At 50.6% G+C, this 24484-nt stretch overlaps 1 protein-coding gene across 20 annotated transcripts in view; it reads left to right on the forward strand.

Moving 5' to 3' along the window:
* Nucleotides 1-9161, forward strand: part of Dtnb (dystrobrevin, beta) — a 196986-nt gene extending 187825 nt beyond the window's left edge. For 9 of the 20 annotated variants that reach the window (XR_010052110.1, XR_010052111.1, XR_010052112.1 and 6 more), the window contains 5 exons: nt 796-955; nt 1748-1837; nt 2740-2780; nt 7352-7387; nt 8870-9161. Coding sequence is in view for 9 of the 20 variants with exons in the window: in XM_039112487.2 (XP_038968415.1) it covers nt 796-955; nt 1748-1998 (411 nt within the window). In the remaining 11 variants the exon portion in view is untranslated. Of the gene's footprint in view, nt 1-795; nt 956-1747; nt 2781-7351; nt 7388-8869 lie in introns of those variants that run through there. The other 11 variants (XM_063262066.1, XM_063262067.1, XM_063262062.1 and 8 more) reach the window with 5 other exon arrangements.
* Nucleotides 9162-24484: the final 15323 nt, after the last annotated feature.

Here is a 24484-nt window from a genome sequence, read left to right on the forward strand (position 1 = left end):
GAGCAGGTGGCTACTCTCACCTACTCCCATTACTCTCATGGCTACCCAAACCAAATAGACCTCCCAAGGGTGTGGCAGATACAATGCAGCCATTTTGCTAACCAGACCCTGCAGAAGCAGCCTGCAGCAGAGCCTCCTGAGCTGTCCTCAGGAGCACAGCTGCCTGAGGTGGAATTTGAGTGTGAGGAGGGCTGCCCTCAGAGTGGAAGGTGTTTGTTCTGATGTCTTCCTCTGCCAAGCTGTACTTCCTCCCACATACTCAAGACACTCGTCTCTCACATGCTCTTGCTATTTTCATCTATTAAAGTTATATTAAAAGTCAGCCACTTTCTACTCACAGATTCCCTGGGAATCAGATAAGAGTGGGTGCAAAATGTTGTCATTCATACATGAAGATGTTTGTGGGGGTTTTTTACCCCTCTTGGTTATAACCTCCTGGTTATACCTACTCTTCTGACCAGCATGTCCACTACATGGCCTCTGCCCGTCTTCCTGACCTTTCTCAACCTGTTCTTTATATTTTGTTTGTCTAAAACAGGTTCTCACTCTGCAGCTTTGAACTTACTGTGTAGCCCAGGCTGCCTTTGAATTCTCAGCCATTCTCCTGCCTAAGTGCTAGTCTCAGCCTGCTCTTACCGCACTCTTCCTCCTACCCTGCCCCCTTTCCACTCTTTCCTTCCTTCCTCAGCTGATTCCTGACTCTTTTTTTTTCTGCATGTCCCTGGGTAGCACTTTCCCCTCTCCCTGGAGAGATTAAACCCCCAAAGTGATGTGTTTTTCTCTCTGATCCCCCAGGCTCAAGCCACAGGGTCACCACATACATCACCCACTCACGGAGGTGGCCGCTCTATGCCCATGCCCGTGCGTTCCACATCTGCTGGCTCCACCCCGACCCACGGCCCGCAGGATTCACTGAGTGGAGTTGGGGGAGATGTGCAGGAGGCCTTTGCACAAGGTGAGTTTCCAGGAGTCTGTGGAGAGCTGAGGGGTGCGGGGGGCGGGGGTGGGGTCTGAAAGCACATACAGGCCTCCTGCCAGGATTCTCCAGTTACTTCCCTTTAGTGCTCTTGGCTTTGGATGATCAGATAGTGTGCCTTCGTAATCAGATTTACAGTGTAAATAAGTTATGTGCTGGCTCCTTCTCCGTGATGGGCTGGTCTTCCATGGGAGGTCACAGGCACATGTGTGAAGATGACTGTTCTCCTGGGTCTGAGCTCTGGACTGAAGGAAATGCCTTGCCCTTTGAGCTTTGCCTCCTCCAGAGGAATTGGATAGAATAAACTCAAATGACACGTTTGCCCTATAAAGTCCCTAGAACAAGCAAGAACAGGAAGAGGGGTAATCTCCATAGGACCTAGCCAAAGGTCGGTAAGCCTGCACTTGCCACGGCCACCCAAGGAACCAGGGACCTGTCATCTTCAATGATGGACAGTGGAGTCACGAGGGAAGGGAGTAGAGACAAGGAAGTGGGAGACAGTGATGGGAGGCGGTGGTGTTGGAGAGTTAAACCCCTCACCCCAAGACCGAGGAATACCCTGGGCAAAACTCACCTGAAACCCCTGCTCTCTACTGTGGCACCCACAAAGCATGGGCGTGACGGGCTCCGCACTCCCAGTAGAGAAGATGGAGTTGGAACTGTGGGCTCCTGGTGGGCAGAGCTGCTGCCTTTCCCCCAGCGTCTCTGCGCCAGTCCAGGGCTTCACTGGCCGGGGCATCCCCAGTCACCCTGATCTGCCCTGACCCTCAGGTACGAGGAGAAACCTCCGCAATGACCTGCTGGTGGCTGCTGACTCCATTACCAACACCATGTCATCCCTGGTGAAGGAGCTCCATTCAGGTGAAACCCAGCGCTTTCCGCTGGTCTCCTCCTCCCCTTCATGCCCCCTGCCCTGCCCCACCATCCCCACACACAGCCCTTCTTTCCATGCCACTTTCCCTTCTAGGAATACACGGGATCTTCACCCAGTGCCTCCTTCCCACATGGTCAGTTTATATTAGGAACAGTCTGATGGAGGAGACACAGTTCCAGATGGAAGGAAACCTTGCTCTCAGCGCAGCCAGACCCCTCTTTACTTCCTCTTCTCTGCCTACATCTTTCCCTAGGCTGGCCACCGCTTCATTCTGAAACTATCCTGGATGTGGCCACAGTCAGCACCAAGCCACCTCTCTCCGTTCCAGCCGCCCTTTGGCTCTCCTGCTTGATTCTGTTTTGAAACTGTCTTCTCCTCTTGTCTGTGAGCAGGCTCTGATCTCACCTGAAGACCCCAGCAGCAGGTCCCTCCGTCCTCCATGTTGGGTCCTATCTGACTTCTTTTTCCGTCTCTCCATGACTCAGCCACTGCCGTGGCTTCCTGGAGTTCTCTGCTTCACAGCCTTTCCTCCCAACCCATACATGAAACCTAGGAAAGAAAGAGGAGAAAAGACCACCATACCTCTAGTACCCCCAGGCACCATCCGTGATAAGCTCATGCTTAGGAATCATTTTCCAGCCATGGCATCCTTATGAGGGCTACCGTCCTGAGCGCTGCGGCATCACACCAGGGACCCACCGCTGTCCTTTATTACCCAATGCAGTGCTTGTAAGGACTGCTGAGTAGAAGTTAGAGCAGCATCCCATGGATCGTCCAGACACTGCATGGACACACGCCCGCCCAGGGTATTTTTCAGCAGAGGGAAGCCTCCGCTCTAGGACTGTTGTTTTTACCACACTTACCCTCAAGTCCATCTGTTTTCCTGCAGGAGAGATCACACATGTGTCCTGATTGGCTTTCCCAGCTAAGGTCAGTTGCCCGTTCTGCAGTTCTGCAGGAGATGGTGTTCTTACCCTGTCTCATCCCATCTCTCATGACCACACTGAAGCCCACCCCCTCACCGTGTGTGTGTGTGTGTGTGTGTGTGTGTGTGTGTGTGTGTGTGTGTGTGTGTCCTTCAGGATGACCTTACAGCTGATTAGAAGGCCTTTTCTCTAACACAGTTCCCTAGTAGACTTCACTTACAGTTTCCGAGGGAATTTCTTAGGGATTTTTAAGCCATGTAAATAAAGGACAGTTGTGCTTGTGGCCAAGTGGCTCACAATCTCAGTACTCAAGAGTGAGCGTGCAGTGTGACTGACAGGAACTGAGTCAGGGAGGCTTACTCACAGCGCACCTGGGCTTTGTGGTGGGGGTAGGAGGCATTAGTGTGTCATTTCCAAAGTATATTAGCAACCCCTAATTTTAGAAATGTGGTAAGCAACTTTTCAGAAAAAGTGATATGCTTGAGATCTCACAGAGTCCCGAGGCAAAACTCGTTCTAGAGCTTGGATGTAGAAAAACAAGAAGCCTGGGCTCTGAACCCACCCAGGACAGACAACAAGCCCATTCTATGAGGCCTCAAACACAGGAGCATGTAGGTTGATATAGAAGCTAAATCCAATTCTTCAGGGGAAGGGAGAGCCCTGCCCAGTAGAGCTGGTGTTGACTCCTTCCTTGATGGATATCCAGGCTGTCTTCTCACATACACCTGTCAGCATGTACAGGACACATCTATATGGCTTGTCTTCCACACCTTTCAAAAATAATGTTAAGTAATTGAGTCCTAGAGGTCAAAAGGGTCTTAAGACTATTTAATTGAACTTCCCGTTAATCTAAAAGCCTCCAGTTTGAATATTTACAGGGGGCTCAGCGATACCCAGCTCTAATCACTGGAGATTTCTTCCTAATTAGGGAGCTAAAATCTCCCTTTCTGCCCTAAATCTGTCTTCCTCTATAGCTCACCTTTCCAGTGTTCGATGGGAGGTAACGTGGCCACTCCCAAGTTTTCTCATTTTTAGGAGACTCTACCCAGTCCCTCTAACACCTCAAATATGACATGGTTGTCCTGTTTGGCCATACCTTATGAGATGTGGCCTGGTTTCCAGGATCCCGATTCAGAGGGAGCAACCCACCCATGTTAACCATACACTTCTACAGTTGTTTTCTTGAGCTTGAACAGAATATTAGGCGTAACTCTAGTAGCTGGCACTCCAACCCTGACCATCAAATCTGTCACCATGCCCTCTGCCTCATGGGTATGCAAGGTTCCAATCAGATAGTGTCAGAGTGTGGAGCTGTTGGGCACGGACAAGGGACATTCATACACCTGAGGCTGCTGCTGCCTTAGGTCCCTGCCTCAGGCCCCCCACAGTGCCACCCTCATTGCCTCCCATCATGGTGCTGGACCAAAGGGTCACTGGCCTCCTTGGACTCGTTTCTACAGCAGAGAAAGGTACAGAGGAAGAAGAAGATGCAGGATGAGAAAGACAGAGGTAAAGGCCAGTTCCCTAATTTGGGAACCCAAGCTTTAGAGCAGTGGATGCGAAGTTCCTTCCCCTTTGTTTCTGACCTCTCTCCTACCACGCCCTCCCCAAGCCTGCAGCGTCCCCACAGTTCCTCCTGCCTGTTCTCCCAGCTGCCTCAGAGGTGTGCCCACAGGTAGTAAGGTCAGGTGACTTACTCATACTGTGGGATACGAGCAAGTCACAGAGCATCTCCCGCCACCCTCCTGGGGTCGATGGTCTAATTGGAGAAGCACAACCGAGCTATACAGAAGAAGTATTGGGGTGGGGCAAAGCAGGAAGGCTTGATCAGAAAGTATTGAATGTTGGCTGCGGAAGCAGCTCAATGGAGCAGCTAGGAGTGCTCACCTAGCCCAGGGTAAAACCTAGCACCACACAAACCACAGGAGCGGTGACCCACGCCATACCTGTAATTTCACCGCTGAGCAGGTGGAGATAAGCATGTCAGAAAGTCAGACTCATCCTCTGCTGCAAAGTGAACTTGAAGCCAGTGTGGGCTACCTGAAACCTTGCCTCAAAACCAAAACCAACCAACCAACCAACCAAACACACCATTAAGTGTATAATAAGTGATACCAGGAGTTTCTGGGAAGGAAGAGACTTGTATCAATCAATAGGAAGAATAAAACCAAGGAAGGAAGGTGCTGGCAAAGGACAGTAATGCCTTCCTCATCTCCTGTGCAAAGGAAGTATTTATGTACTTGTTATATGGGAAGAGAGCTGCACTAAGTGGTCCCACGGGAAATCTCACACGATCCTTAGCCCTGAGCCACACAGACGATCATATTCCCATTTTAGTCAAAGGGAAACAGACTAGGGGCGTCTGCTCACGTAGCCTCTGAGTGGGCTTGGAGTGGGTCTTCCTGACTCCAAACGTCATGCTCTTGACGTCATCTTTGAATCAAACATTAAACAGATAACAAAATCCTCTAGAGACGCTTCAGAGTCTCGAGTTATGTCTACCATATATCAAGATGTTGTTTTCTGGATTCCTCCAGAACATAACCTTCCCGAGGCAGAGATTTTGGCCTGTGTTGTTGGTGATGTATTCCCAGTGTCTGGAACGGTGCCTGTCTTCTAGGAATGCCAGTGAATGGACCCGTCTCAGGCTGTGAACGGGTGACATGATAGCATTAAGTGAGAAAGATGACCAGCCCCAGCAGGTGAAGGGAGAAAGCAGGAAAGGTGAGGAGAGAGCAGGACTGGTCCTCGATACTTCCTAGGCCTGTAGGTAGGTCTGTAATTCGGCCATCTTCATCCGGCTTCACAGCCCCAGACAGGAAGAATTCTAGACAAGGCTCCGAGACTTATTAACTGGGCAGGTTAATAAGTGGCAGGGCCTGGATTCACCCCAGTAGTCTCCAACCCCAAGCTCAGTGCTTTAATCTAAACAGAACAAATAGTCTAAGAGAACTGGAAAAGCCGCTGTGCACGGTGGAAGGCAGTCAGGGGAGACAGGTGGGAACCCCTCAGAACGGTGGCTTTGTAGTGCTGTTTATCCCTCAGGGATGGGATGAATGAGAGAGGCCTGGGAGAACTGGGCCACTTGGCACGAGTTGGGGGTGAATTCCTGGCCTGACCACACTTCAGGCCATTAGAAGAGAACAGCCATTCAGAGGTCCAGGACCAGATAAGAAGGGCTATGGGGTAGGAGGAACAGACATGCCCACTCGTAATTGCCCACCCACCCCCAAGCATATGCCCAGACCCCAACCAGACCCTAGCATTGCTGTGGAACATTTTAGACTAAAGACATAGCAGCTGCTGCCTTGGCCTCCCTTCCTCTGTGCCTTCCTGCTCTAGGTTCCTCCTCCACTTCCCTCTCCTTCCCCAAAGCAAGCCTACAACCCTACTGCTGCTTCACTATTGCCTTGGCTGTGGACGTCAGCCCTCCGTCACTCATAGGAGCTGGAGTGGTCAGACCTGGCTCAGGGCCCTTTCTCTCTGTCCCTGGCCGACCCTGTCCGTACTTTTCTGTCTGACTGTGATACTTGCCCTTAGCTTCTCCTTATCCCTCTAAGTCCACGCATCTGGGTCCTCATGTCTGTGTGAAGGCTTTCTGTGAGAATACCTGAGCTTTTATGGCTTTTAGGTGCTATCTTAAGGGCAAGAGGGTAAAGAGTTGAGGTACGAGATGAAGATCTCAGCATTATGTAGGTCCTTGCAGATATGGTGGAGACAGTTAAGATCAATAACTACTGATTTCACAGAGAGAGGTTGATTTTCTTTGGAGTGAGGTCAGTTTCATGTGACATAAACACAGCCCAGTCATCTCCCTGTCTGGCACACGGGGTCTGTTTAGCATACGGGGTCACAAGCACCAGATGGGTACTTATGAAGACCTCTGACCAAAGCAGGCTTCCCTGCCAGATTCTCCCTAGCTTTCACCTCTGTCTGCTCTATCCTGGCTGTCCGAATCCCAGAAAAGGATGCTGCTATGCAGTGGTACCCTTCCTACTGAGCATCCCCTCATGCCAAGTGTAAGAGAAGACCACAGAATGAGGCACAGGCTGTTACCTCCACTGGTTGCCCCAGATCGTCCATATGTATCTGAATCACTCCAGAGCATCTGGGTCCTTCAGAATGGCCCCTAGCAGTCTACTTTAAACACTGAGGCACCCTGGTGCATATGTGACCAGCAGTGGCCCTGAGGAGAGACATAGACTCTAGAACATCCCAGGGGAGCAGGATAGCAATGGTGTTCCGGAACACAGAGGAGCAGTGTCCTCATGAAAACTGTTCACACCTTGTTTCCTTTCAGAACCAAACAGGCTCTGATCCCACTATAACTGCTCCTTAGAATTAGGCTCTGCTCCCGTTCGTTGATCTTTATCTTCACAATACTCCGTGTCAGTTGAGGTGTGGGTTGTAGGTAATCTGCCTCTACCCCTTTATCCCTGCCAGGAAAGCTCAACGAAAGACAAATATGGGGCTATCCCCTGGGCCGGGTGAGTCAGGAAAGCCCCCTGAGAGAAGTCCAGAGGGTTGGGGAAGGCCTGAGTGTGATCTGTGTTGTTTCTGCCTCTGCTGCCACAGGTTAGCCCAGGAGCGGCCGGGACACAGGAAGCTCAGGTGAGTAGTGTGTCCTCCCCTTCCTCTACCCTTCCTTCCATCACAGATCCCAAGGCAGAGAAAGCCTCACTTGCAATTAAGATGTTCTTGAGAGGACCCAGCAGCACCCTTTCCTAGTGCCCCACAACAGCCTCCACTGCCCCGTTACCGGGTGTCTAGGCAGTGGCCTGTCTTGTGTCAGCTCGTCATGGCCCCTTGTCACCGATAGCACTGACTGAAGCAGGTTGCAGAGCAACGGCTGATTGTAACCACCTCCCTGGGCTGCCCCTGCCTCTGCTCCTGTCCTATGTAGCCACTGTCTGACCCACAGCAAGAATTGCCCTGGGATTCTGTCACTCAGCACTGCCTCCTAATGTGGTCCTACCCAGTGACACTGACCACAAAGAGCCAGTGAGCCAAAGGACAGACACTCTCTAGCCTTAAGAAACCAGTCTTAAAGAACGAGTGTCCCTTTTTTAATCTGTGTTCTGATGCCAGCTAAGCTACTGTGAGCTACTGCAGCTTCCAAGTTCACTTCTTTTTCTCAGGACAGGGTACCACTATGTAGCCTTAGCTGTCATGGAATTCATCATGTAGACCAGGGTATCCTTGCACTAAAATAGATTAAACTGCCTCAGCATCCTGAGTGCTGGGACTAAAAGGATGCACCGACACACCTCGTCTCTATTTACCTTTTTTTTTTTTTTTTAAATATGACATCTTTTTCTCAGTTACAAATCTTCAGGGTAGAAAATCCAAGGCCGTGGCACCACCAGCCAGCAAAGGAACTCCTCAGACAGCCTTCTCAGTACTGTCATCTCAGAGCTGTCTCTGGGCTAGTCCCCGCCCTCCCTGAAAGGTCAGCCTGCACCCTTGGTTTGCAGAGCTGGTTGCAGGTGGGCAGCACCAGGGTGCTGCTACTCAGTATACACAGACCAGGCCCTTCCTGTGGCAAGCCCAGGCTGCTGTGCACTGTTGATGAGGGTGGGAACTGACTCCTTCAGGAGCCTGCCAGGTCCCCTCCGTCCCTAGGGCCAGAGGGACAGCATGGAAAGGAGTTAATGTGAGCACCATCGAGCCTGCTCCCTCCGTAAACACAGGGAAGCCTAAGCCCACACTCATGAACCTGGTTTGAGTCAGCTGGCGCCTCTGCCTCTGACCCGTGTCAGGGCCTATGAGGTAGATGAAAATGCCCCACACTGCAGCCTTCTGTCTGCTGCCGAAGGCTGGGCTTCCTCCCCTTCCAAACCTGCCACCATGAACCCAGTTTTTGATTCAGTTGAAGAACTTCCTACCCCTGTGACACAAGCAATGACCTCAGAAGACACACTCTCACCACACCCCAACCCGGTCCCTCTGAAAGACAAAAAACAACTCCATGCACAGTTGAAGAGCCGAGAGACCCAACATCCCCGCCTCCATGCAGGTCTGCTGGTTCACAGCTGTTGGCAGCTTTGTCCTGAGCCCCCGGTGTGCTTGTGACTAACAGTCTGTCTTGTACAGGCGCAGAGGCGGAGGAGCAAGCTGGCACCGACAAGACAAGGGAAGGTCTTCCCCCAGAGGCACATTCCTATCCGTCTTTCTGCTGCACACCTGGACCAGGCTTGCAGGCTGCCAGACTCATTCAACCTCCAGAGAGAAGAGCCAAGCCTATGGGAAGTGGGGAGGGACTGCCTGAGGCTGCAGCTGGTGGGCCTCCTGCATGTACTAGCATCTGCATTCCTCCCTCAGGGCATGGTCTCATCTCTGCATCAGGAATTTACCAGGAGATGGAAAAGAAAAGAAAAAGCGCTGAGCCCGTGTGTGTTCCTGACCGACTGGGGTTCCTTTTGGCATCTGGCCAGCACAGGGTACTCCCTAGTGCAGGCACATGCATTTCTTTCCTACCTTTGACCTTTAAAAACAACACTTTCTATCTATGCAAAGAAAGCTGCAGGCCTTGTTCAGCTCTACAGACATTTACACCCTGGCCTCGGTGCTAAAAATAGTGCCCCCCCCTTCCTCTTTGAACTGGTGAGGCTTCCGCCTGCACAGTGCTGTGCGATGCTGTTACTCTGTAGCCAGGAGGAAGGCGGAGAACTTTGTGGTCCAGTCAATGGGGAAGCAGCCCTGTTCTATGCGCCAAACTAGGACTGGCAGCCAGGGGGCGCACTGCCTGGGTGCTGCTGGTGCATCCTCTCCCTTAATTTGAAGGGGGTCCTGTGGAACATGTGATCACCAAGTCCCATTCACATTGATTTTCCTTTTTTTTTTTTTCCTGCTCCCTGAGCTCCAGGATGTTATTTTTAGTAGAAGAGCTACTATAAATATTTATAAAGGGCAGTGACTGGAATGATGTGAGAAGGCCCACAGCTGGCATTGCAGCATTCCCTACCCACCTCTGCAGACCCCTCCCTAATTCTGAGGTGTGTGCAGAGCCACGGGCTAAACCCATGGCCACACATGGGTGAGGTCCCATGAGAGTCTCAAGGATTGGATACTGTTGCTTTCTGGCCCCATCTGTCTGCCATACTCCCGTTTCTAGCTGGAGTAACTCAAGGGTAGGAAAAGTGATAGGAACCTTGCTGGGCCAAGGTCCTCAGTGTCCTGGGTACTTAATATGAAGGACAGGTGCACCATGGATCACTACCACTGTGAGGGCAAAAAGAAAAATAAGAGTTGGGGTGCTGGCCTCCGCTCAGCTGTTGGAAAAACACTTGGCTTCCTGGCCGTCAGGGGCTTAAGGTTGCCCACACTCAGGGAAAGGGGATTCAGGCTAATGGGTGGCCAGAGGGGAATGATGAACAACTCCATGTAGAAAGTTCTGGGGATACACTACAAACCCCAATGGTGAACTGCACTGTAAGGGTAACCTCACAGCGCTGTGCGGTGCTATCCTTTCCCCAGCCTTGCTCATCCCACTCCGTGTCCAGATACAAGGCAGACTCCTACCTCCTGACTCCTCACATGGGCTTGTCTCCTGTAAAGCAGCAAGAGACAAAACAACGCAAGTACCCAGGGCTGCAGGGCCAAGCTGTGCTCTCCGCCTGTCTCTGGAAGGGGTGATGTTCACCTCACCCCTGACCAGAGTGAGGTCTGATGGCCCAGGAGAGGGCTGCCTTCATTCCTCTGATGCCAGCATTGGAGACATGATGTCTCCCTTTGTTAACATCAGTTCTTGGTTTCTTTTAGAGCTGGAATGCCCATTATTGTTATGTAAGGCCCCTTCCGTTTGGTATCCGCTTTCAACGTTCTGTACCAGGATCTTGCCTCCGTGACCTGGAACACATAAGGCCATTCTGTGGCGGGCACTTTCTTGTTAATCTCCATAGCAATTCAGGAGACTGATTTAATTTAGGCAGATGATCTGTGGAAGACGTGCACTGGCAATGCCCTGGCCTGGACCGTTGGGCCGCTCCACAGCACCCTGGTCTAAATTGCTGCTTTGTGTGCCAAGGAAGAGTCAGATGCTCCCAGGGCCATCTTTTGTAAATGTTGAGGGGAAGATTGAGACCCTAGCTGGAACTCGCAATCTTCCTGCCTCTACGTCTTGAATGGTGGGTGATATTTCAGATGATGTGTGCCACCAACCTGGCCATCCTAGGAAGCCGCTGCCCTCGCAGCTCTGGTGCATGGGTACAGCTATACTGAACTGTTCTCACTGGCCATTCTTTATTTACTGGTAGATTCCTTTCCTGCATTGCCGGCTCCCTGTTCCTGATGCCCATCAGCATTAGAGAGGTGCCGTTGCCATGGCAATACTGAGTCATCTGAATTCCTGCAGCAGTGTCTGGAAGAGAAGGGCTCATGAAGAGCTGGTTGGTGGGCCTCAAGCCCAGCCTCAGCCACTGTACTCTTCAGGGGTCAGGCGTTTGGTTACAACTGGAGTGTGGGAGGTGGGTGGTCTACCTGCTTCTGGAAGACCCTGTAGCGGCAAAGCACCCACACCCTCACGGGCTTTCAGAAGTGGGTTCTCGGGCAACACCCTATTTCAGCATTTCTCAAACTGAGCATGCATCTGACTCTACCGAGACCCTTGCTAATGCCTCCAGAGCTTTTGAGCCAGTTGCTCTGGGCTGGAGCCAGAGCTCTGCAAGTCCCAGGTCATCTCGGTACTCAGCCTGGAGCCTAATTGTCAAAACCACTTTGAGCTTCTAAGAAGAGGAAACCAAACTGCTTTTCAGTCAGGTAGAATGGCCCAGAGTCTGTTGTCTGCTCTAGAGGAAGAAGAGATAGAGGGAGCCTCAGAAATCCTACTGTTTCCCTGGGGGCTGGAAGAAGGTAATGTGCATTGGCCTGGTGACCCCTATACTTCATCTATCTGCCTTCCTTCTGTAGGTTTATTTTTAATTGTGTGTGTGTGTGTCTGTGTGTGTGTGTGTCTGTGTGTGTGTGTGTCTGTGTGTGTGTGTGCGCGCGCGCGTGCATGCATGTATGCACGTGCGCTCGCACTCACAGAATTCAGAAGAAGGTGTTGGTTTCTTTAGAGCTGGAGTTGTAGGTAGTTGTGATATAAAACAAACATGGGTCCTTTGCAAAAGCAGTGCTATTCCTAACTGCAGAGCCATCTTTTGAGCCTGTTAGACTCAATCAATCATCAATCAATCATCTCTCTCTCTTCTTCTCTTTCCCCTCTCTCATATTTTTAATAATCAATAAACAGAGGGCCTGGAGAAATGGCTCATGTTTGCTAAGAAATCCTTAATTATACATAATCAACCATGACTTAAATCTCCCTTAGCCCAGGGAGAGTCCTTACCCAGGTGGCAGAAACTCCTGTCCCGGTGTTGATCTATAGCCGTGACCACCCTCTCATTGGGTTGCTAGTGTCGTGGAACTCTGGGCAGGTTGATGCTCACAGCCCTGATACATCAGAAAGGGTCATGTGTGCCCACACCCTCGAACTTCCAGTGGGTACTATGGTTTCCCCACAGGAAGCAGAACCTTAGATGTAGCCCCTGACCTGTAACTGAAGGGGCATCTACCTAGCTGGGCTAAAGGCCACCTCTAGACACCGGTCTTTTCACTCAGCCTAAAGACATCCTTCAGTCACTAGTGGGAAATGTGACATCACATACCAGACATCAAACCCTAATTCAGTAGAGAATCAGTGTGGGTCCTGGGTGTGAGGGCAATAAGAGTCCTCCCCATAGCTCCAAAAATCCCCAGCCCAAGAGTCCCAAAGGACCCAGTCTTTTACTTCCACTGTCACCTCTGAGGCAGGCCCTTCTCCCAATGACCTCAGGGGACAATGCGACCTCCTACTTCCAGGTAGCCTCTGGAGAGGAGCCACCCTTTGGCCACTGCCTTCCTAATGTCACCTCTCTGCAACTCCTTGTTGGGTGGGATGTCTGAAGGAGCTCTGCACCTTGAGCTGCTGGGAATGAAGTCACACTGTAAGTTGCAAGCCACAAGTGACAGGAGAAGCTTGGGGCCCAGGGATAGGAGCCAGGCACAGATGATGGCTGTGAGAGGCTCTGATGGGGCCTCTCCCTTCTGCCCTTTTCCTCTTGGCTGCCAGTTGTAGGGCCTACTTTCTTCGTTGCCTAGGCAACAGTTCAGAGCCAAGCAGGCCACAGAAACCCAGATCCTTGCTTCCATGAGGACAAAGGGCCAAGGAACAGGAATAGATGTGGAGCTGCATATGGGAGAGCAGTGCTCACGCTGGAGGGTGGCATAGGGCAGCTTCCTGCCCTAGGCTCAGATGATAGCTTTCTGTGTCCAGAAGCACTCACTAGGCCTGGGATTTTACCCTACTATGCCCTAGCTTGCTTTGAGGACCTAACTTCATAGTTCTTCAGTAGGTCCCCAAGCACAGGTGCTGCTTCCTGTCCCAGAGACCCTTATCTGCCTCTCCCCTTCACACACTGTACCTTTCCCAGCCTAGCTCCTGCAGGATTTCCTGGGGGCTACATGCTTCAAGGAGGCCGCTTATCTTTGTGCCTTCAGCCATCCATAGAGAGTGGGAATTAGATTGGGGTCATCCAGAGGCCTCGGGCCAAACTTCGTACACTGGGGTTTAAAGCTAGTGCAATGGGGAGGGGCCCTGGTTTAACAGTTGTTTGCTGAGGCCCCTACCCTGGGCAGCCCAGAGCCCCACCTGGTGCTCGCTGGTCTTTCCCTGCCCCCCACTTTATGACTTGGGTCTTAATCCACTCCTGTTCTGTTGAGAAGAGACAGCTCTATGACAAGGTCTCCAGGGCTATGTTGTGCACACACAGCTCCCCTCAGGAAAGGCCTTCCATTTGGCACACCCAGGCACACCCTGCATAGGAACTCTACTGTCAGAGCTTTTCCAAGCTAAGCCCCATGTTCAGAGAGTACAGATAGGGCTGGACAGGGTAAACGGAACCAGAGCATAGGGCTGCTGAGACATTTAGAGATTGGTATCGCTCACTGGCCCAGTGCTTGCCTAGAGTACACCAGGCTATGGGTTCAACCCCCAGTACCAATCTGGGAAGGGAAAACTGAATCTGGGTATAGGGGCTCACACGTACATTCCCAGCACTCTCACAGGGACCGGAATTACAGTAAGTTCACTGCCAGCCAAGGATCTATGTAGTGAGACCTTATCTCCTAAAGTAGCAACAATGACAAACAAGAATTACACAGTTACAGTATAAGAGGAATGTGTGTTGTCTCTGCTGATTGGTATCACTGACTGTACAGAGCAGGTGGGATTCTTCAAGGAGCCTTCTCTAAAAGAAAAGGAACTCGTATACATTTCGTGTCTGCCGTGCACCAGGTGTGTTTATGTATGTAATCTTGTTTAATGCTGTCTGCTCACAAAACTGCCATGTTAGGTTTATCCATTCTTAGAGCTACGAGGCTCAGAGAGGTCAAGTGTCTCCCCTGAGATCACACAGAAAGTAACGAGCCCCACCTGTATGTCTGACCGATGCTCCCGTGACCTCAGACTGCTAATGTGGTAAAGTCTGTGCACAGTTTCAAGGAAAATGAATGTTCCAAGTTCAGTTAAAGGAACAAAGAAGTGGCTCAGGGGAGGATATGCAATGTCCCATCAGTTGGCTTAACTGGAGTCTGGTTTGCCCACCTCACAAGCCACAATGGGAGCTGGGAACGTAGACCAGTTGGTACAGTGTTTACCTAATATGCAAGGAAGCAAAGACTGGGCGTGATGATACACATCTATATTCCCAGAGTGGGGAAATGGAGGCAGGAGGGCCAACATCTTGCCTATGTAGTGACTTTTGAGACTAGTGTGAGCTACAAAAGACCCTGCCACCAAAAAGGAAAAAGAAAAGGAAGCTGGGCTTCATACTATATGCTTGAACTCCCAACACTTTGGGATCTGAGGTAGGAGGGTTGCAAGTTCAGGGCCAGCCTGAGTTATACAATGAATCTGAGAGTCACTTGAACCACATAGTGAGACTGCCCCTCCCCCTAGACAAAGGCAGGTCTAGAGAGATGACTTAGTCATTTAAGAGCACTGGCTGCTCTTGCAGAGGACCTAAGCTGGATTCCTGCCACCATGGCTCACAAACATCTGCAACTCTTATTCCAGGGGATCTGATGCTCTGGGCACCAGGCACATGTGTACATGCCAACAAAATACATATACACATAAAGATTGAGAGAAGGCTGAAAGATAACAGTGGAGGAATAGCTACTCAGATTTACTTTGCTTAAGTTTTTAAGCCTCAAAATGGATGTCTTAATTCCTAATGCCAACTTCAGACATACCCTTTGGTGCCTTCCAGTGCATTTAAACCTAACATGGACCTGCCACAGACAACTTTGTTCACTTTCCCTAGATACGGACCCTGTGACGCTAACCCAGCAAGAAGGGAAGACGGAAACAACCGCTTTCCTGGAGCCATTCAGGATATATGTTGGCAGTGTTTAGAATGAGTACCACAGTGTCTCAATAGGCACTGAAAATACCATTATCTTCTGAGGACCAAGGGGTGACCACGTGTCTCTCAAAGCTGTCTCCAGAAACATCTACCCCAGGAGGAACTGCCTTTAGTCCATCATAACATGGCTAGCAGACTGGGTGACTGTCCATCGCAAGGCTCCAAGATCAGGCAGCAACTGGCCGGGGCCTCCTGTTATTTTGTATCTTGGTAGAAAAGCAGGATGGCATGTGTTAAAGAGCAAACCACGAGGGGCAGCCTTGCTTTCTAACAACCCACTCTTGCTGGAACTAATCCTGGTCCCCTCCCCGAGAGCCCACTAATCCCTCTTAGCAATCTAATCACCTCTTAAAGGTCCAGCACCTCTCAGTGACCAAGTTTGAATGTGTTTGAGAGGAGGCAGGGCATGTTCCAACTGTAAAGAGCCTTGATGCCCAACAGATGTGGATATGCAGGACTCCGAGTTCCTTCCCTATATTTTCCCTAAACAGAAAGAGGCAGAGATTATCAGTCTCTGTGTAAACCATGTGGTTTCTCACTAGGGTCACACTGCTTCAGGGAACCAGTAGATCTGTATTAACATCTCAGGACCCCATTCTGCACTGGAGTTTTCAGGGCAGAATGTGAAGTCTTAAGGTTCCCTGAGGGGCTACCCACCCTGTCCTGAGCAGGCCCTCCTTACACGGAGGAGCCGTGCCTGACTCTGTAAGGGGATCTCCCAAGTGTAACCAGCACTACCGAGAGGCTGTGACATTCCCACTGCCATGTGAGATGTAAGGCAGATGAGAGCATCCTGACAGCTCAGGAAACTGAAGCCAAGGCTTCACATAGGCCAGGGCCACCCAGAGAGGGAGTTGGAGGAGCTCCCAAAGGGGCCATTGATGCCTTCCAAACTCCTGTCAGCATGCACCATGGCAACTAGTCCTGATGTAGGTGAGAATCCCGGGCAGGAACAGGGTGATAGGGACACTCCTCCAGACCACTCTATACCCAGCCCGAGGCTGCATGAGCAACAGCCCTTGGTCCTTGCCTTCTCCACCTGACTCACGAGAGTTGCTTCCAGGTGACAGAGGTTGACATTCATAGTCACAGGTCCCCAGAAGATGACAAGTATCCTAGAAACGTCCTGTCCAGTGAGTAGTCTGAACTTAGCTGAGCAAACAAAAGGATCCCCCTCCTCTGTGCTTACTTGAAGTCTCCTAGATTAGGTGAACAAGCAGGGTCTATTACAATGCCTCCCACAGTGGGGATGCTGGGTCCTAGAGACCAGCTGAGTGTAATAGTGCAGCCCTCTGGGACTGAGGCAACTGTGAGGCGGGGCTGTAAAAGGCGATCAGAGAAAGTGACACCTGCTCATTGCCAAGCCAGGACATAGAAAAATGCCAGGGAAGAAAAATCCAACTTGGAGTAAATAAAACAGTGGCAACATCTGAGAGAGCACAGGCGTGCTACCTCATTCCATGATACCCTGGTCAGGTCCTTTATTATCTTTATTTAAAAAAAAAAAAAAAAAAAAAGAAGGGGTTGGGGATTTGGCTCAGTGGTAGAGCGCTTGCCTAGCAACCGAAAGGCCCTGGGTTCGGTCCCCAGCTCCGAAAAAAAAATTTTTTTTTCTACATTTTTGAAGTAGAAAATTTCTCCTAGGGAAAAACTTGGCTTCCCTGGCTCCTGCCTTTGAAGATTTGCTGTCACTACCCTCACTGGCGAGGCTCTAAGGTCCCTTTCAGTCTGAAGGCCTGTGGTGATGTCAGCATACCCCAGCTGCTTTCAATTAAGCCCCTTGAGCTGAAGAGCAAATGGCTTTAGCGAGTTGATTTTCCAAAGGGTCAATCTTATTTTGAACCAATGTGTCAAAACAAAATCAACTCAACCACAACACATACTAAGCAAATAAATACATCTCTTCTCAGATTCCCTTTAAAAACTGCAAGTGTGTAGCAAGAGGCAGCATGTGGCTCAGCTTGAGTTCTAGGAGAGAAGGATAGAGTTCTGTTTCAACTCCTCCAAAGTAGGGGGCCAAGAATTGGCAGCAAAACAGAGCCTGGCTTTGGGGTCGCCCAGCATTAGAGGCTGTCAAAAGTAAAAACTGCCCCACCTGTGCCTGCCTGCCTTTACCTGACCACTGGTTGTACAAACTAGGAAGGGCACATGGCCTACAGAAGTGGGTGGCAGAGGCTAGGAAAGGCTATGGTGAACCCTCAGATAGTGGGGTGCTAATGCCCCCATATTGTTGGTATCTCCTTGCTGCTGTCTGCTGCTGGGAGGAATGCCTAGAACATAGCTCCCGGAGTAATGTTAGGCTAAGGAAGTGTCTGCTTTGTGACTGGAGTCTACATTGGAAAGTAGAATATGAAGAGGCCGGACCCTCTTGGAGGGTCTTTCTGAAAACAACAGGCTGCAGATGGTGAACTGTCAGGAGACTTTACACGATGCAGACTTACAGTTTTCTTCTGGAAACATCACACTATCTAGCACTGCTGCCCCTTCAGTTCACATGGAGACCACCTTGCTGTTTCTGGATTTCCCCATACACGCCTCGTAAACATACCTTGTTGGCCATGTGTCCTGGGACAGATGTTCAAGGTGCTCCATTGGCATGCTGCATCCTCCAAGACCTCCAACACAGAAACCCCCCTCGCCATCCCCAGACAGCAGCCAGAGGTGGCCAGCCACCCACTGAGAAGCCAACTGACCACATCAGTTCACCAGGAAACATCTATACCCACAGGCATCACTGCCTGGGTCAGCTGCTCCTGTTGTCTGCCATCAGTATGCCTTCTGTTGTCATTGCTAAGGCTGGGGAGATCCAGTGGCAAAAGTCTCATACCCTTAATCAACATGCAGATCATGCAATTCTGCTTAGTGTAAGATCCGCATAGGTCAGAGGGTGGTGATCATGGAAGATGTGGGCTTTACTCTCCTGTGGTGATGGCAGGCCGCAATCCTGGGATGACCCATTGGGGTGGCTCAGCCAGAAGAGGGAGGGAGGGAGAGGCAAGGGGCAGGGGTTAGAGTTGAAGATGCTTGTAATACCCATACTAGGAAGGTTGAGGCAGAAGGATTACCCAGAGTTGTTGGCCATCCTGAGCTACAGAGTGAATTTTGGGCTAGCCTGGACTACGGTATCGAGACCATCTCAAAACAAAAAAACTAAAGAAGGGATGTGGATGAGACGTCATAATCAGGAGCCCAACAGCCATCCTGGTTTGGTCCTCCTGGCTTGGCCCTCCTGGTTAGCGCATGAGTCTGGCTTTGTTCTCAGCACACCCTTGCAGGTCACCTGGACCCTGGGGCTTTGTACTGAGTTCCTCTGGCTTCTAGAAGCCAGCAAACTTCCCAGGACATGCTAGGGATTCTTCATATTACATTTATAATGTCTATAACTTACATACATATAAAGCAGATTAAACTTGTACCTGCGAGCACTCATGAAATGATTAGTATCTGACAATCCAGCAGTGGTGAGACGCCTTTAATCCCAGCACTCCAGAGGCAGAGGCAAGCCGATCTCTGAGTTCCAGGCCAGCCTGATCTCTAGAGCTGAGTTCCAGGACAGCCAGGGCTATACAGAGAAACCCTGTCTCAAGGATTTTTTTTTAAATAAGTAAATTCAGAGGTGAAGAGGTGACTCAGTGGGAGATAGGCCTTGCTGTATAAGCATGAAGACCTGAGTTTGGATCACTGAGCCTACGAAGAAGAGCTGAGTGTAATCTTCACCTGGCCGGTAACTCCCGTGCTGTGGGGAACAGAGATGGGAAGATTGCTGCCAGCCTAGCTCCAGATTCGGTATGACACCTTGGTAAAGGAATGAAGGGGAGTGATGAAAAACACCTGACGATCTTCTCTGACCTCCATGAGCAGCATGTACACCCTCCAGCATACGCATGTACACATACATGACATTCATTACACACACACACACACACACACACACACACACACACACACACACAGATGTGTCATCAACCATCTCAGAACAATGCCCCAGCCCATGCAAACCTGAACCATAGCTTCCTACTCCATGCAAAGGAGCCCAGCACTGAAGGATGCTGTGGTACCAACTCCTGCCTACCAGCTCTTAACAGTGGATGAGAGACCGGCCTATCACCAAGCTACCCATGTTGTTTTTTCATTTGAAGTAGTGTCTCCTGTATTCCAGGCTATCCTGAAACCTGCTACACAGTTGCTATACAGCTGAGCCTCTTGCCTCCTTCTCCCTAGTTCTAGGATTACAGGCACCTGCCATCCTGTGCCCCCAGTTTATGCAGTGTTGTGGGTTGAACCTAGGGGAATGACTCCAGCAACTGAGCCCATGCTGGACTTTTCGACCGTCACAGAGGACGTTCCCACCTGAGACTACCCAAAAGAGGTACAGGTGCTCCTACACATGCCCACAGTTGAAACACGAAAAATGACTTGGAGCGTGACTGTTCAGTGCTTCTGAATACGAGAGTGACTCGTGTAGAGTAACCCAGCAGATGTGCTAGCCTTAGAAAGCAAGCTAGAATTAGAAACTGATGACTGCATAGTGGTCCAACCATTGGGGATCAAAGCCTGTGGTTACTGGGTATGTGGTTTAGAACAAGGCAAAGGAATATCTCTCTCTGTAGGAAAAAAAAAATCCTGAGAGGCTGGGTGTGTGAGGAGGTCACACAAAGCCCAAATAGGAACCCAGGCTTGACCACGTGGAGTTCTCTGCCCACCTAGCTACCAGGAAAGATCTGCTTCCTGTGGTTTTACCCGGAACCTGCCGCTCTCTTGCTTGGCCTCTGCTCTTTCCCATGTCAGCTCTGTGTGTCTAATGCCCACAGCATACCCTGTCAACCCCCTGCCCCCACAGTATACCCTGCAGACCCCCTGTCCTGGCTCTTTACATGTGCAGCTCCTGCCCCTGTCCCAACCATGGTCCCCAAGTCACCCAGTGTTACTATAGTGGGAAGTTCAGACCACTTGTCCCTCCGGGAGACTCCTTGATTTTCCTCCTAAACTAACTGCCCCGCCCCCCGGAGTGTCCCCCACAGGCCCCATGTTAGAGTCCTGGTCCTTCCCCTGTCTTTACTCACATGTGACTTTGCCAGTGTCAGCCCTAACTTCTTCCCTGGGGTCAATCACCCTCTCTCCAGGACTGGCTGGGACTTTGGCCCCTGACTTCTAGGCAAGAAATGGGAAAACGGGAACTCTGAGGGCAGACTCACCTCCTGGGTTGTTTGTTTGTTTGGTTTATTTGTTGCAAGGGTTGGTGTATTGGGGGTAGGGAGGGTGGGTGTTAATTCTTTTTTTGAGACAGTGTCTCATGTAGCCCAGGCCCGCCTTGAACTCCTGATCCTCCTGCCTCCACTTACAGTGCTAGGATTACAGTCATGTGCTACCACACCTGACTTTGTTTTTATTATTGTTCTTTTCTTTAAAAGAGATTATTTATTTTTAGTGTGTGTGTGTGTGTGTGTGTGTGTGTGTGTGTGTGTGTGTATCTGTCACAGTGTATGTGTACCACATGCATGCAGTATCCATGGAGACCATTAGAGGAAATGACATCTCCCAGAGCTAGAGTTACAGGTAGTTGTGAAGGCCCTGGCATGGGTGCAATGAACTAACCTTGAGTCCTCTGCAAAATGCTCTTAACTACCATGTCTCCAACCCATTTGGTTTTGTTTTCTCTCATTCTTCTTCTTCTTCTTTTTTTTTTTATTTTATTTTCTTTTTTTTCCGGAGCTGGGGACCGAACCCAGGGCCTTGTGCTTGCTAGGCAAGCGCTCTACCACTGAGCTAAATCCCCAACCCCTTGGTTTTGTTTTCTGAGACAGTCTAAGGTAGTCCAGGCTGGCCTTGAACTTCCTACCTCGGTCTCTCAAGCACACTGGCTCCATGCTTGCTCCTGAATCCTGACGCTGTTGCTTTCAAGAATGCTTTACATCTGCGTGTAAAATGAAGGGAATCCCAGCCTGGACAGTCGTATAGGCTCATGTTAAATGCCCAAGACATGGAGTGGTGCTGCAAAATGGGGTAAATGACTACAGTTATGGCAATCAGCCCTCCCTCTCGCTAGTGTCTGCGCCACCCACGTGCTTTGGACAGCCAAGGACACTGAGCCCTGGCCAGGCCAGGAGACTGCAGTGATGACATATGGACACTGCTGGAGCCATGCGAGGGCCAAGTGGCTGAGAGTCACCATTGAAGAGTCCACTGCCCAGGCTGAAAAGCATGGTCAGGCTACGAGAGCTGGTTCATATCCCCCCAGCAGGGACTGCCTTCAGAGGCTAGGGGTGTGGTCCCACGTGCCAATCCATACTTCTGCTCACTGCAGTCTTCACACAGCAGGAGAGACTGTCTGAGGAGATAGGTGCTGGTGTAGGAGTGCCAGGTCAGGGCTTCACACAGACCTCCCCCCGTCTCTTGGTATCTGCACACACTCCTCAGGGCCTGACAGCTCCCTCAGTATGTAGAGAGTGTTTTTGTTGATGGTGGTGGGTTTTGTTTGGTTTTTTGTTTTACAAGACTCCAAACACCAAGGTCCTGTCTCAACCTTTTCACAGGACAAAGGGCTGTTTGCCAGACTGGAGACAACCTGCTATGAACACTTTCCCGTTCACCAAGGATGGCGGATGCTGCATTCCCTAGGCACAGAGGAGGGGACAGTGTCATCAGCTTACCACTGAACAGACACTTGTGTGTATGTGTCTGTGGGGCTGAGCTCACCCACTCAGGCCCTGGCTGAGGATCTGAACTCAGGTCCTCCGTCTTGTGTTTTACTTGCTGAGCTATCTCCCTAGCCCTGAACAGACCCCCATCTCCTTCTTTCTCCTCCTCACTTCTCATCTCCCTCCTTCCTCTTCCCCTCCTTTTCCTTATCCTCCTCCCACTTTCTCTCTCCTCTCCCCGATTACCTCTCTTTCCCTTTTGGCCCCTCCTCTCTCCCTTTTCCTCTTTCCCTCTGCCCTCTCCCTCTTTCTTTCTCTCCCCTCTCTCCTCTTCCTCTGTCCCTCCCTCTCTTTTTCTCCCTTTCTCTCTTCCTCTCCCACTCTCCTCCTCCTCCTCCTCTTCCTCCTCCTCCTCCTCCTCCTCTTCCTCCTCCTCCCTTTTCCCCTCCCCTCTCTCAGAAAGAGTAGCTCTGGCTGGCCTGGAACTCACTGTGTAGACCAGGCTTGTCTCAGACTTGCTTGAAGTGATCCTCCTGCCTCAGCTCCCAGAATGCTCAGACTCCAGACATGTGCTACTGTGGTACCCTGCCTTCACAGTTTTGAGTACCTACTATGTTCCAGGAGTAGTCTAGGCTCTGGGCAACAAGACCAGGTCCACCTTTAGGACACATTAGACTCTTTGGGAGGGACAGTAAGTAACTATCCTGTCAAGCAGTAAGAAGCATTTGTGGCAACAAAAGCCTGTGGGCGAGAGGGAGGAGCTCTCATCTGTGCTCTGTGCACCGCTGGTGTACGTAACCAGCTACTTTTTTAGATGAACAAAGAAAACACACAATCCTCTTGGCAGAAATTGTCTGACCTGCCTCTAGTTTCAGGACAGTGCATGGCAGTCCAGGTCACGCCTCACCCTGGTGGCCCACTGGGAATGCTCTCTGGGCAGCATGCCCCCTCCTCCCCATTCCTCTCCTTCCTGACTCCCCCTGGATCTGGACAGCAGGCCTTTGCAGCTTGCACTGGAGCTTTGGTGACTGCTAGTTTGGATTTTCCTATCCTTCATGGTCACTTTCTCCAGTGACACGTTCTCAATTCCCCGTCACTTCTAACTCAGAGCTGGCTTTCTAGCTGGAACAAGGAAAAGATATCCTGGAAGTTATACCTTGTCAGGCAATTAGACATAGACAATTTCCCCAACTTCCTGGAGCACACCCATACCCTCTCCTCTATGTGTGCCTCTGGCCCCTCTACTCCCAATCCAGACCCCTGGGTCACCTATATTGTCCTGGGTCTAACCTCAGCCCCATCTACGCTGGCCTAAGTCTAACCTAGGCCCAGTGCTCCAGAGAAGAGGCTGTGTAAACGAAGTGGAACCCCACACTTCCCAGACACCCGTTGCATCCCCTTCCTCCCCCAGTTCTGTCTCAGTTGGGACTCTGCCCCACCACACTGACCACACTGTCTCTGAGCTCCTCCAGGACTAGCAGGGCCGGATCTGCACCAATCAGCATACTTCAGTCAGTCTCCCTCACATTGTCAGAATGTGAACACTTAACCACCAGCCGTGGAAAAGCACCCATGAATACACCTTCCCTGGCTTCACACACGGTCGGAGACTGAGAGAAAGATGGAAAGGGAAAGGCCTGGGACCCACCCCTAAACCTGAGTTGTCTTACAAAAAAAAGTCAACAGCCAGGCATGGTGGCTCCCACCTGTCATCTCAGCACTGAGAAAACTGAGGCAGAAGGATTGCCTGCCTCCAAAATAAATGAGTAAAAATAAATATTACACAAAAAATAAACAAACAGTGCATCTCTGTTAAGCAGGTCCCACCAGGGATTTCCTTCGTATGTCAGTTTATGAGGCTTTTTATAAATGTATGACAAATGGGAAACGTGATTAATTATAGTCTTAACAAATTGTCATTATTTAAAAAAAAAATAGGATTGTCCTCGAGGAGTGAACACACCACAAACGTTCTCTTCACTTAGCCAGCTCTTCCGTATGACTGCATCTCCTACCACAGGTCCTCTGTGCTTGTCCCCTCACTAGCACGAGCCCAGCCAATTAGAAGCCAGCTTTTCTGTTGTCCCGCCTCCTCCGTGACCCGCAAACGTAGGCTCCGCCCCTCCACCAGCGCCACCTGGAGGCTGAGGAGCTCAGGTACGGCGTCTGCGCAGAGGGCACTTGGCCCAAGTGGATCCGTGCGGGTCAGCACTGTGGCTTGCTGCAAGGCGGAGCCTCCAGAAACTATCACAGCGCCTTCAGCCTCGATGCTCAGCTAGTTTTATCGTAAATTATACTCTATCCCCTCTGGATTTTTTGGTTTTGTTTTTGGGTTTTTTTCCCCCTAAGGATTTGCTAAGGGAAAATTGGCTCAGAAAAGTGACCAGAAAGCGTTGTTAATTCTTTTTTCCTGGCCATTTATTCACTGTGTTAAATAGGCTGGCCTCTAACTTGCAGCGTTCATCATGTCGGTGGGAGGGATGGAGCATTTAAAATAACTCCTGAGGCAAGATGTGGTGGCACAAGCTTGCAGTCTCAACATTTGCTGCTCATGATAGATGCCTGAGTCGGGTAGAGTGGCAGCCTTTTTCCCTGACGGGACAGCCAAGACATCGTCAGCTCCT

The sequence above is a fragment of the Rattus norvegicus genome, chromosome 6 (assembly GCF_036323735.1).
Source record: "Rattus norvegicus strain BN/NHsdMcwi chromosome 6, GRCr8, whole genome shotgun sequence".
Lineage (NCBI taxonomy): Eukaryota > Metazoa > Chordata > Mammalia > Rodentia > Muridae > Rattus > Rattus norvegicus.